The sequence below is a fragment of the Solanum lycopersicum genome, chromosome 12 (assembly GCF_036512215.1).
Source record: "Solanum lycopersicum chromosome 12, SLM_r2.1".
Taxonomy (NCBI): Eukaryota; Viridiplantae; Streptophyta; class Magnoliopsida; order Solanales; family Solanaceae; genus Solanum; species Solanum lycopersicum.
The window spans coordinates 2,992,539-3,004,549 of record NC_090811.1 but is presented as its reverse complement, the minus strand read 5'-3'; the positions used below and the strand labels follow the sequence as shown (position 1 = coordinate 3,004,549).

Sequence of the window (12,011 nt, the reverse complement as noted above, 5' to 3'; positions counted from 1 at the left end):
ACTCAAAATTTAATATCGAGACTCTTAATTAAGGAAGAATCAGCTCAATATTTGTATTAAAATTTAATTAGTTTAAATTTTTATCGCATTGAGTCTAGTCGATAGAAACGTTTCTCATCAAGATTTTCTTTTATATTCAAAATATAAAAAAATTCGTTTCGATCTCGTATTTGACATTCATATTAAAATTTAATTAATTTATACTTTTGTTATATTAAGTCTATTTGAGAGAAATTAAGATTTTCTTGTATACTCAAAATTTAATATCGAGACTCTTAATTAAGAAAGAATCAGCTCAATATTTATATTAAAATTTAAAATTTAATTAGTTTAAATTTTTATCGCGTTGAGCCTATTCGATAGAAACGTTTCTCATCAAGATTTTCATTTATATTCAAAATATAAAAAAATTCGTTTCGATCTCGTATTTGACATTCATATTAAAATTTAATTAATTTATACTTTTGTTATATTAAGTCTATTTGAGAGAAATTAAGATTTTCTTGTATACTCAAAATTTAATATCGAGACTCTTAATTAAGGAAGAATCAGCTCAATATTTGTATTAAAATTTAATTAGTTTAAATTTTTATCGCATTGAGTCTAGTCGATAGAAACGTTTCTCATCAAGATTTTCTTTTATACTCAAAATATAAAAATCGAAATAATTTAATATGTTGCACCACCTTTGATAGTACAATTGGTTCACATAATTCACCTAATATATTTTTATTTTTATACATAAATGAAACTTAGAGTAACTAATTCATGAAATTCATTAACTCATATTTATTTAATATAGAGCTTGTAATATGATTTATGTGATCTAATAATATAAGTATTTTTTTACATTATTCTTTATCAAAATATTATAAAGTCCAGACAACGTATGCTGATAATTTAGCCAAAAATATAGTAACATTAGGACAATATGAATGAACACAAATTGGAAAATTAGGGCCACACATTTTAAAAGAATATTCCACTTATTTGGCGAAATATATCAATAGTTTTTTAAATTTTTATTTAGACATAGCGATTTATATCAATTGTTCACGTAAAACAAACTTTTGACTCAAATTTGGAATCAAAATTAACTAAAACGTCAGTTACATACTTCCTCCGTCTGAAATTGTTTGTCATGTTGCGTTTTCAAAAGTCAAGTTGAATAATTTTTAAAGTTAAATTAGATTACATTAATTCGATATTTTAAACAAAAAAATTAGATATTCTAAAACAATATGAAAATTGCGATTTTTTGCATATTAATATGATGAAAAAAATATATCTTAAAATGTTAGTCAAAGTTTTTATAGTTTAACTTTAAAAATAGAAATCATGACAAAAATAATACCGATGGAAAGAAAATATAAGTTAACTACTTAAAAATATTGCATATTTTATTTAAATATTTATGTGATAGGCGTTTTAAAATATGTAGTATTGAGTCAGAATAACTTTTTTTTCGTATATCTAGATAATCATTCGAAAATATTCATATTTTAAGTATCTAACAAAATTTATTAGAGATAATTTAAAAAACTATCAATGTATTTAGTCTATATTTTTTTTAGATTCTTCTTTAAGTCAATTATCAAACCTAATTTGACTCCAACAAGTGTAAAAAAGTTGAATTTATTGCTCCCTCGATGGCTACTACCCATTAAGTTTTGATAGAGAGTAGATAAAAGAATAATTCGACTTTATAAATGAAAAAAAGAATCGTAGCGTAAAGTCGACAAAAACAATCAATTATATTTCTGTGACTTCACAAGTAAAGTTTGAGAAGAATTTTATATATATATATGCATACAAGTTTTACCTTTCGACTAAAGAAAAAGTTATCATATGTGATAAATAAAGAGATAAGGCATAAGTACCCTAAACTATTTACGTGACACGCTCCGTAATTCTACACAATCGAGACGCGTGGTGGATATTTAAATGTCACTTAAGCTAAAAAGGTATACAAAATTACCAAAAAAATTGGTTCGGGGAGGGGAGGAAGGGGTAATAGAACCTTAATTTAATTAAAATGGGTCTCTGAAATTTCGATCATAATCTAAAAATGTACTTGTATATTTTCCCATAAATAAACTACATTGCTAATTAATCAACGCCTGATTAATAACCTTCACGACCCCCTTCGAATCTCGTTGTTCCATACATATGGAATAGAAGTTGGTCTTGAGTCTTACGAATGAAAAAATCATAACAAAAGTATTTCGTGAATTTAAATTAATTGAATCTCAAATAAAATATTGATGAGAGATTAAATAACTTACAATATACATAACATTATCCTAAAATAGCATTACGTGTCACAGCAGTACATCCTTAGTTCAACTAATTGTCATTATTATATGTACATAAAATTAAAATAAAATTATTTGGGAATTAAGGGTCAAAAGATGAGCACAAAATATATAATTTTTTTATTTTTTAATAGTAAAAAAATGAATAAAGAAGCAGAAAAAACTGGATAAAGTGTCTAGTTTTATTTAATAAAAATTGGGTCCACAAGATTAGTGTCAAATACTGATGGAATAAAAGTGGTTTTGATTATTATTATATTTTTAAAAAGTGGTTTTGATTATTATTATTATTTTATAAAGTGGTTTTGACTGAAAACTAATATAATTGAGATTATTATAAACCAGCAGCTGCCAATTGTAATAGGGATCAGAGTGAAGCTTTTTTTTTTTTTTTAACTTTGAATATTCATATGAAAAATCCGATTAAATATGAATTTATAGAAAAAGTTTAACTAAATTTTTTTTGATAAAAATAGAAAATATTTATATTAGTTATTTTTTTATACTAATTTATGTGAGGGAGGTTTATGGAAAAATTATATAAACAAATACATTTAAAAATAATTACTGATTTTAGCGATATTTTTTGTTTATTACCACTTATAGTAATATTATGATAAATCTGTAATATATATTAAAAGTGAATTATGTATGCAATATATTTGAATTATAATTGTTTTTGAAATATATAATGTTTGTTTGGTAAAAAATTGTCTTGTATTATAAGTGTATTAAAATGTGTGATAAATGTATTATCAATCATTAAAACTTGTATTATATTTGAATAATAAATTTATCTTTGTAATATATATTAAATTTGTATTATAAATGAATTAAAAATGGTCAAGTGAAAAAAAATGTTATTGCTATAAATGATAAATATTTCTTTATTATAGTATATTTATGTAAATTTTCCAAAAATAAAAGTCTCAATTTTGAGCAAGAAATACTAAATTTCTTTATTTTTATCCCTTTTTTTTTATTATGATCATAATGTTCGGATTAATTTACATATTTCAATTAAAATAAATAATAATGAATAAACCTATACAATGGAGTATTTATAATTTATTGATCAAAATTTTAAAATTCACTTATTTTAAAAATGCTTTTTAGAAGTTTCTAAAAATTAGCGATTTGATGTTTGATTAATTTATCACTGACACAACAACTTAATCTTTAAATTATTTTTTAAAAATATATACTTATGACTTTAAAAAAGCTTGATTTAACCACCTAATTATATAATCAAAATTCTTACCATTGTATCAAATAATGTTTGTATAATTGAAAAAAAAATTGACCAGTCATTGACTGTTACACACTTTAACTTATCCAAATTAATAGTTAGATATTTCAATTTTGTAAAATACAAATATAAATATTTCAATTTGTTTTTACTATCTTTAAATAATTTGATTTATAAAAGAAAAAAATAATAAATATATTTCGAATTATCGTAAATGATTTGTAGATATATACTTTTGACAATGGATCACGTTGTCCAAAAATTAGAGTATATATATCGTTCACTCTTACTGAAGGATAAGTAGAAAAATCTTATTCGTTGATCCGATATTTAATAAATGTCGCCTAGGCGAATAAGACTATATCATGTGTTTATCTGTTAGTATATAGGTAGTTTTTGAACGGTAGAGACACCAATGTCCAAGAATGATAGGGGTATCTACATATCATTTATGATATTCAAAGATATATTATCCTTTTTTTCTTAAAATAATAATTATTTAGACATTTTCAAAAATTTACGTGTAACAATAAAAATGATTTAATATGTTTACATATGTATTTTAAAAATTAACTTCGTTCAAATTGTCAACTGAGATCAAGTTAATAGGTTCAACTAGATATTGATTTTTTTTTTCTTACTCACTAAACCAAAAGCCATCATTAGCATATAGTTTATGATTAATTAAGATCCTTCACCTAATTAATTAACACTTGCCACAATTTCCACTTTTTTTTTGGCTATAAAAAGGTGTCCTCTAGCTTTGCTTTCTTCACCATTCACAAGCAAAACTCTTTCATTTGCTTCTTTCATTCATACACTCATTTCAACATTTTCTCCATTTTTTCTTTTTTCATTTCTTTCCTCTCAAAGGTAAAGCTACAATTTTTTTTTAATTTTTTTTATATGCTAGTTAATTTCCACATGCAAAAATAGTCTTTTTTTTTGGTGTTTGGTTCAAATTTAGTTCAAAGTTTTGATCTTGGGGGAAAATGTTGATCTTATCTTTAAAGGGTGTTAAAGATCTTGAATTTTTCTTACAGAAATTTCCATTTTAAGTTGAGCTCATTTACTCTAAAACCCAGAAAAAAGAAGTTATTTTTTGATATTTTAGCTAAAGATTCCAACTTTTTTAGTAGTAGAAAGTGATTTAAGAACAAACAAGAAGTAATCTTTCTGGAAAAAGTTTTGTTCTTGATCACCCCCAAGAGGTGTGAAGTGTTAAAGATGACATTTTTGTGGTTTTTTTTTTTTTGAATTTGTAGAAAGTGATCAAGAACAAAGTAGAAGTAATCTTTCTTGAAAAAGTTTTGTTCTTGAATCTTGATCATGATCATAATCACCCCAAGAGGTGTAAAGATTACATTTTGAGGTTTGTTTTTGTGTTCACATAGTTTTTGTCACCTTTGTCTCAAAACTGTTTTTGTTCTGTTCTGTTCTGTTCTCATTTGTTTGTGGGGGTGGGGGTGGGGTGGTCTTGTTTGTTGGTGTCAAAATTCTTAGTTTTTAAGTATACCTTCATTTTAAGACAAATCTATCTTCATGACATAGCTGAAGTAGTTCATGTTTGCTTTAGTCATCAATTCTTGTTTTGTTTTTTCATAGTACATTTGCTATTTTTCTAATGAAAAACTTACTTGGGGTTTTCTTAAAGATCTTGTTTTGTTAAGTTTTTAACTAAGATTTGATGTTTTGATTAAATCAAGATTGAGAAATGTAGTCCATTTTGTAACAGAAAGTTTACTGTAGATTCTTGTTGTGGGGTCTTCATTGAGTTATTTTTTTATATATATATTTTGTAGTTTAGTCTTTGTTGTAGTCTTGGTTGTAACGCATAGGCGTTGTGCTTTTGCCACAAACGTATTTGAGTAAGAAATGTAACTAATGTCATCCTCTTTGGTTGGTTTTGGTTTTATTAGTACTATAGTATTATACTCAGTAGCGGAGCCAGAATTTTTAGTTAATGAATTTTGGGTCTAGATTCCGGATACATTAAAAAAAGAAAACACCCTTTAGACGTATTACAGTAGAAGCTTTGTAGGTAGTAGAGTGTTCAGAATGCTTTGTTATGTATTTTTTCATGGCTCCTTTCACTGTCTTTATTTCTTTTTTGAACTGTTTTCCTTGAGCCGAGGGTCTATTGGACGCAACTTCTCTACCTTCAAGGTAGAGGTAAGGTTTGTGGACATTCTACCCTCCCCGACTTCACTTTGGTGAGACTACACGGGGTATGTTGTTGGCTCCGCCCTTGACTATATTAGGTGAAAGGTATGAAAATTTGAAGTGGTAACATTGTGGATGTTGAAAATTTAAGTGATTCAGTGAGTTTTTTAGTTTGTCATTTTCAATTTTTCAGTGGTTGTACTAATGTAATGCTATATAAAATTTTGTTTGGTATTCGGATAAGCTGAGGTGGGCTCTTCTACTAACTGCACCAGTGTATGTTTTGGTTGTTTACAGTTGAACTTTGTCTGAGGATTTCCCATCTGCTGAATCAACTATAATGGCTGAACGTGTTCTGACTCGTGTTCATAGACTTCGTGAACGTGTTGATGCAACTTTAGCTGCTCACCGCAATGAGATACTGCTGTTTCTTTCAAGGTATTAGCCTAAAAAATGTATGGAATGTGTAAAAACGCTAGGTGATTCTTTCTATATGTCTTAAGTGTTGATGTGTAGAGTTTTTCGATATTTGTGCTAGTTGGAGATAGTAGCTACGGTAAAATAGTCTAGGCGCATGCAAGCTGACCTGGACATGATAGTTACTAGGAGAAAAGATTAAGTTGGTTTGGATATGTATGTGATGTATTTATACTGGTTTTGGTTATTACAGGATTGAAAGCCACGGAAAAGGGATCTTGAAACCTCACGAGCTTTTGGCTGAGTTCGATGCAATTCGCCAAGATGACAAAGACAAACTGAATGAACATGCGTTCGAAGAACTCCTGAAATCCACTCAGGTAATTCGGGTTTGTCTATATGTGTCACCAAAAGATCATATATGTATCATTTTTGAGTTAATATATGAATGCTGCTATGATATGTTATATACTAGGAAGCGATTGTTCTGCCCCCTTGGGTTGCACTTGCTATTCGTTTGAGGCCTGGTGTCTGGGAATACGTCCGTGTGAACGTCAATGCACTAGTTGTTGAGGAGCTGTCCGTCCCTGAGTATTTGCAATTCAAGGAAGAACTTGTCGACGGAGCGTACGTTTTAGACTTTTATGTGCTACAAGAATAGGCTACGAATTCATTGTTCAATGTTAAGTGTGTGCTTTTCCCTGATGCAGCTCAAATGGAAATTTCGTTCTCGAGTTGGATTTCGAGCCTTTCACTGCATCCTTTCCTAAACCAACCCTCACCAAATCTATTGGAAATGGAGTTGAATTCCTCAATAGGCACCTCTCTGCCAAAATGTTCCATGACAAGGAAAGCATGGCCCCGCTTCTCGAATTTCTCCGCGCTCACCATTATAAGGGCAAGGTAATTTGTTAGTCCCATTCATTGATAGGTTTAATTTGTGCATGTTACTTTACGTATTAGAATTATTAGAATAGTCAGTCAGAGGTGGATCCAAAATTTGAAGTTTATGGGTTCCTATAACGATTCCAAGTTAACATAAACTAACAATTGGCTTCGACGCTAAATATTTAGATACTTTGTGAGCTCTAAGTACAAATACAGCATCTAAATTGTGGACTGTATGACTGATGAATATTTTCTAAATGATTGCTTTTATGATTTCTTGTTCACAGACAATGATGCTGAATGATAGGATACATAATTCGAATACTCTTCAAAATGTCCTAAGGAAGGCAGAGGAATACCTCATTATGCTTCCCCCGGAAACTCCATTTTTTGAATTCGAACACAAGTTCCAAGAAATCGGATTGGAGAAGGGATGGGGGGACACGGCGGAGCGTGTGCTAGAGATGGTGTGCATGCTTCTTGATCTCCTTGAGGCACCTGACTCATGTACTCTTGAGAAGTTCTTGGGGAGAATTCCGATGGTCTTCAATGTGGTTATCCTTTCCCCTCATGGATATTTTGCCCAAGAAAATGTCTTGGGTTATCCCGACACCGGTGGCCAGGTGCATTACCTAAAATCATCATTGCTAATGTAATGTTTGTTTCAGTAAATGCTAATGTCATTCACCCCTTGTTGTGTAGGTTGTCTACATATTAGATCAAGTTCCCGCCTTGGAGCGTGAAATGCTTAAGCGCATAAAGGAGCAAGGACTTGATATCATCCCCCGTATTCTTATTGTTAGTGTTTCCTGTACTTGTATTTTCTGTGGAGTGAGGATTGTAGCTAATTTCTCTTCATTTTAATTATCGGTCCTGCTGTTATTCTCAGGTTACTCGGCTGCTGCCCGATGCAGTTGGAACCACTTGCGGTCAGAGGCTTGAGAAGGTGTATGGAACAGAACACTCACATATTCTTAGAGTCCCCTTTAGGACTGAGAAGGGTATCGTTCGCAAATGGATCTCTCGCTTTGAAGTGTGGCCATATATGGAGACTTTCATTGAGGTGACAAAAGCTTCATTGTATTTGTCTAGCTTCCGATAACATTTTGCTAAGTATTAGCACTTTGGTTTTTCATATTTCAGGATGTTGCAAAAGAAATATCTGCAGAATTGCAGGCCAAGCCAGATTTGATAATCGGAAACTACAGTGAGGGCAATCTTGCTGCTTCTTTGTTAGCTCACAAGTTAGGCGTAACGCAGGTCTGTGGTGTTTTTCCTCTTATCGCATTTTCATAAGCTTGGAGCTAAGAATACTAATCTCTTTCCTTTTTCATTGTGTTATTTGTCTTTTGCAGTGCACCATCGCCCATGCCTTGGAGAAAACGAAATATCCTGATTCCGACATTTACTGGAAAAAGTTTGATGAAAAATACCATTTCTCGTCCCAGTTTACAGCTGATCTCATTGCAATGAATCACACTGATTTCATCATCACCAGCACATTCCAGGAGATAGCAGGAAGGTATTAGCATCAATTTGCTTTCTTTGAAGTAACTTTATATTCTTCCTTCCCGCTCTTAATCCTTGTTGTTTTTCCAGCAAGGACACTGTAGGACAATATGAGAGCCATATGGCATTTACAATGCCTGGATTGTACAGAGTTGTTCATGGCATTAATGTGTTCGACCCCAAGTTCAACATCGTCTCACCTGGAGCTGATATTAACCTCTACTTCCCGTACTCCGAATCGGAAAAGAGACTTACAGCATTTCACCCTGAAATTGATGAGCTGCTGTACAGTGACGTTGAGAATGACGAACATCTGTAAGTTTCTACATTAGTGGTACATTCTATGTTACTAGAGGCGTATTCAAGATTTAAATTCTACGGGTTCCATCATGTATGGTTTTTAGCATTGAACCTATTACATTTTTAAAATTATGAGTTCATATAGACTACTTTTTGCATATTAGTGAATTTGTATACATATATTTATGCTCCACGGGTGTCGTAACGTTGGATCAGGTCCTTGTAAACGAGCTTGTGCTAAACAGGTTGTGCTTTCTTGCAGGTGTGTGCTCAAGGACAGGACTAAGCCAATTTTATTCACAATGGCAAGGTTGGATCGTGTGAAGAATTTAACCGGACTTGTTGAGTGGTACGCCAAGAATCCACGACTAAGGGGATTGGTTAACCTGGTCGTAGTTGGCGGAGATCGAAGGAAGGAATCCAAAGATTTGGAAGAGCAGGCAGAGATGAAGAAGATGTATGAGCTAATAGAGACTCATAACTTGAATGGCCAATTCAGATGGATTTCTTCCCAGATGAACCGAGTGAGGAATGGTGAGCTCTACCGATACATTGCTGACACTAAGGGAGCTTTTGTGCAGCCTGCATTCTACGAGGCTTTTGGTCTGACTGTTGTCGAAGCAATGACTTGTGGTCTGCCTACATTTGCAACTAATCACGGTGGTCCAGCTGAAATCATCGTTCATGGAAAATCCGGTTTCCATATTGATCCATATCACGGTGAGCAAGCTGCTGATCTGCTAGCTGATTTCTTTGAGAAATGCAAGAAAGAGCCTTCACATTGGGAAACCATTTCGACGGGTGGTCTGAAGCGCATCCAAGAGAAGTAAGCAACTTTTTCTCAACACTAAATCGGAATCTCAGGCGTAGTTGATTGATATCTTATCGCGTTTTTTTAACTACTATAAAGGTACACTTGGCAAATCTACTCCGAAAGACTACTGACGCTGGCTGCTGTTTATGGGTTCTGGAAACATGTTTCTAAGCTTGATCGTCTAGAAATCCGTCGCTACCTTGAAATGTTTTACGCTCTCAAGTACCGTAAGATGGTGAGTTTCGTGTTTACGATACAGTTACATTCTCTTAGAGAGAGTCATTTAGTGTTGGAAATTCCTAATGAAGCTTTGGTTTTTCCTTTTAGGCTGAAGCTGTTCCATTGGCTGCTGAGTGAATGAAGGTCTTCCTGTTTTTTCTTTGAATAAAAATGAAGTCTTTGACAAGTAGAGGCTTCTGTTTAGTGTTTCATTTCCATTTAGTATCCCCCCCCCCACCCCACCCCACCCCACCCCCTTTGCTTTATGTTGTATTTTTCATTTGGTCATGTCAATGTAGGTTGGAGAATTTGAGCTGTTAGTAGTATGAATAAGAGATCAAAATTTCAATCTATAAGTTATCAAGAAACATTGTTTTGGTTTGCCTGTTGTCACTTTCTATGAGTCGTTTCATTATAGTCACGATCTATGTTTTGCTCAGACTCTTGAAAAATGTCGATTATTACGTGATGAATACTCCAAATAGTGTATTTTGGAGAATATGACACGGGTGCGACACGGGTGCGACAACAATTTTGAAGAGTCATGAACAATATACCACAAAACATACATACATGTGTGATCTTACTAGTGATTTCGAAAGAGTACAGACGTTATTTTCGTTAGACGCTTAACTCAAGAAAAGCAATTGACATTATTAGTTTGCATATATTTTCTAAAAAGAGAATGCAATAATACATATGTAGACTAATCACTCTCTACAATAATATTTCACTATAACGATAAAAAAGATTTGGTATCAATTTTTCAAGTTATGTTACACTATACGTTGAGGAGTTAGAAGATATCCAGACAAACGATGTCGTTATGGAAAAAAGGGGGGAAAAAAAGTTGGAACAGAGTTTGTATTTTCAAAGTAGAGAACAGAGATTGCAGAAAAGATACATGCATGTAACACAAATGTAACAAAACATCAGATGTTTAACAACTTTTTCAGAGAAAAATAATGTAAACATTTGACATAATTAAAATAAGATACAAATAAATGGCTTGACAAAATTATGGAACATGTGAATTTTATCTTAATGTAGAACATAATATAAAGACTTGTAATAAGTTAGCTGTAAGTTTTTGGTCAAAAGAAACAGAAATAAAGACAAATATTTCCCAAGTCCCAAAGTAAGTTGGACTCTGCTATATGAATTCTTTGTTTTATCTAAACTCGTCATATTTCATTATGTTTAAATAAATATTCATCATGAATTGATTAGCTTTACGCTTATTCCTAATTTATTGTAACCATCGTCATTTATTCGGATTTGAAATCCACAATTGAACACTCTCAATCCCCTAGCGGATAAAGTCACTTTATTTCAATATCCTTACTCAATCCCTAGCGGATAAAGTCACTTTATTTCAATATCCTTAAATTCATCGTGAATTGACTAGCTTTCCACTTGTTGACAATCCTATCGCCACTTTCATCCTTTATTTGAAATTCGAAATCGATAGAGTGAACGTTCTCAATCCCAAGCGAGTGAAATCTAACATATGAACCAAACTTACATAATTTCATCTTGAAATCTTCATTTTTATTCTTAATTATATAATTTTACAATTACGAAAAATGTTATTGCACGTTTCCAAAAACACAAATTCAAAAGTGCTTTAATCTTAAATTACGTGTCAAGTCAAACACATTGATACAAAATAGAACAGTCGAATAGAAAAGATGAATCAAATATGGGTCATAGGTCCATCCATTGGGCCTAGCCCAAACAATTGGGCTTATATATAGACAATTGAATTGGATTTGGATCATTAGTCCATTATTGTCCTTGAAACCAAATTAAATCAACCAATCTCAAATGAATACTTACTCGCACTCAATATTTACGTCAAATTATATAAATCTAATATACTAATTGTTTTGAATGTCTATTTTAGTAGTCATTTTCCTTGTCCTTTCGGAGTCAAGGACACTCAATTTTCGCCAACCCGAGTTATAGCGATGGACAAGAACAATCCCAAAAAATATTCAAACATGTAATAAGACGTTATATAAGATACAAAATTATCAAATAGGATAAATATATTTATTTTTGTTCAATTTATGAATTCAGATGAACTCGTAACTTATTCATTGGATAGGTCCATGTACATAAGATTTGGTGGGCT

The 12,011-nt window shown here is 31.6% G+C and overlaps 1 protein-coding gene across 2 annotated transcripts; it reads left to right on the top strand.

The window, feature by feature from the left end:
• Positions 1 to 4,338: 4,338 nt before the first annotated feature.
• On the top strand, positions 4,339 to 10,257 carry LOC543961 (sucrose synthase). 2 transcript variants are annotated; one of them, XM_019211274.3, is made up of 14 exons: positions 4,339 to 4,936; positions 6,025 to 6,165; positions 6,398 to 6,524; positions 6,620 to 6,771; positions 6,855 to 7,047; positions 7,320 to 7,655; positions 7,735 to 7,830; positions 7,922 to 8,095; positions 8,176 to 8,292; positions 8,388 to 8,554; positions 8,632 to 8,856; positions 9,104 to 9,667; positions 9,752 to 9,890; positions 9,983 to 10,255. In XM_019211274.3, the coding sequence occupies exons 2-14, from the start codon at positions 6,068 to 6,070 to the stop codon at positions 10,010 to 10,012; spliced, it is 2,418 nt and encodes an 805-aa protein (XP_019066819.1). In that variant the 5' UTR covers positions 4,339 to 4,936; positions 6,025 to 6,067; the 3' UTR covers positions 10,013 to 10,255. The 2 variants fall into 2 exon arrangements, with proteins under 2 accessions (XP_019066819.1, NP_001234655.2); NM_001247726.2 differs by having other exon boundaries at positions 4,419 to 4,437; positions 9,983 to 10,257.
• Positions 10,258 to 12,011: the final 1,754 nt, after the last annotated feature.

Coding starts and splice junctions, on each gene's coding strand:
- LOC543961 (NM_001247726.2), top strand. CDS start 6,068: ATGGCTGAACGTGTTCTGACTCGTGTTCATAGACTTCGTGAACGTGTT. Junction 6,772..6,854: donor GAAGAACTTGTCGACGGAGC/GTACGTTTTAGA, acceptor TCCCTGATGCAG/CTCAAATGGAAATTTCGTTC. Junction 9,668..9,751: donor CTGAAGCGCATCCAAGAGAA/GTAAGCAACTTT, acceptor ACTACTATAAAG/GTACACTTGGCAAATCTACT.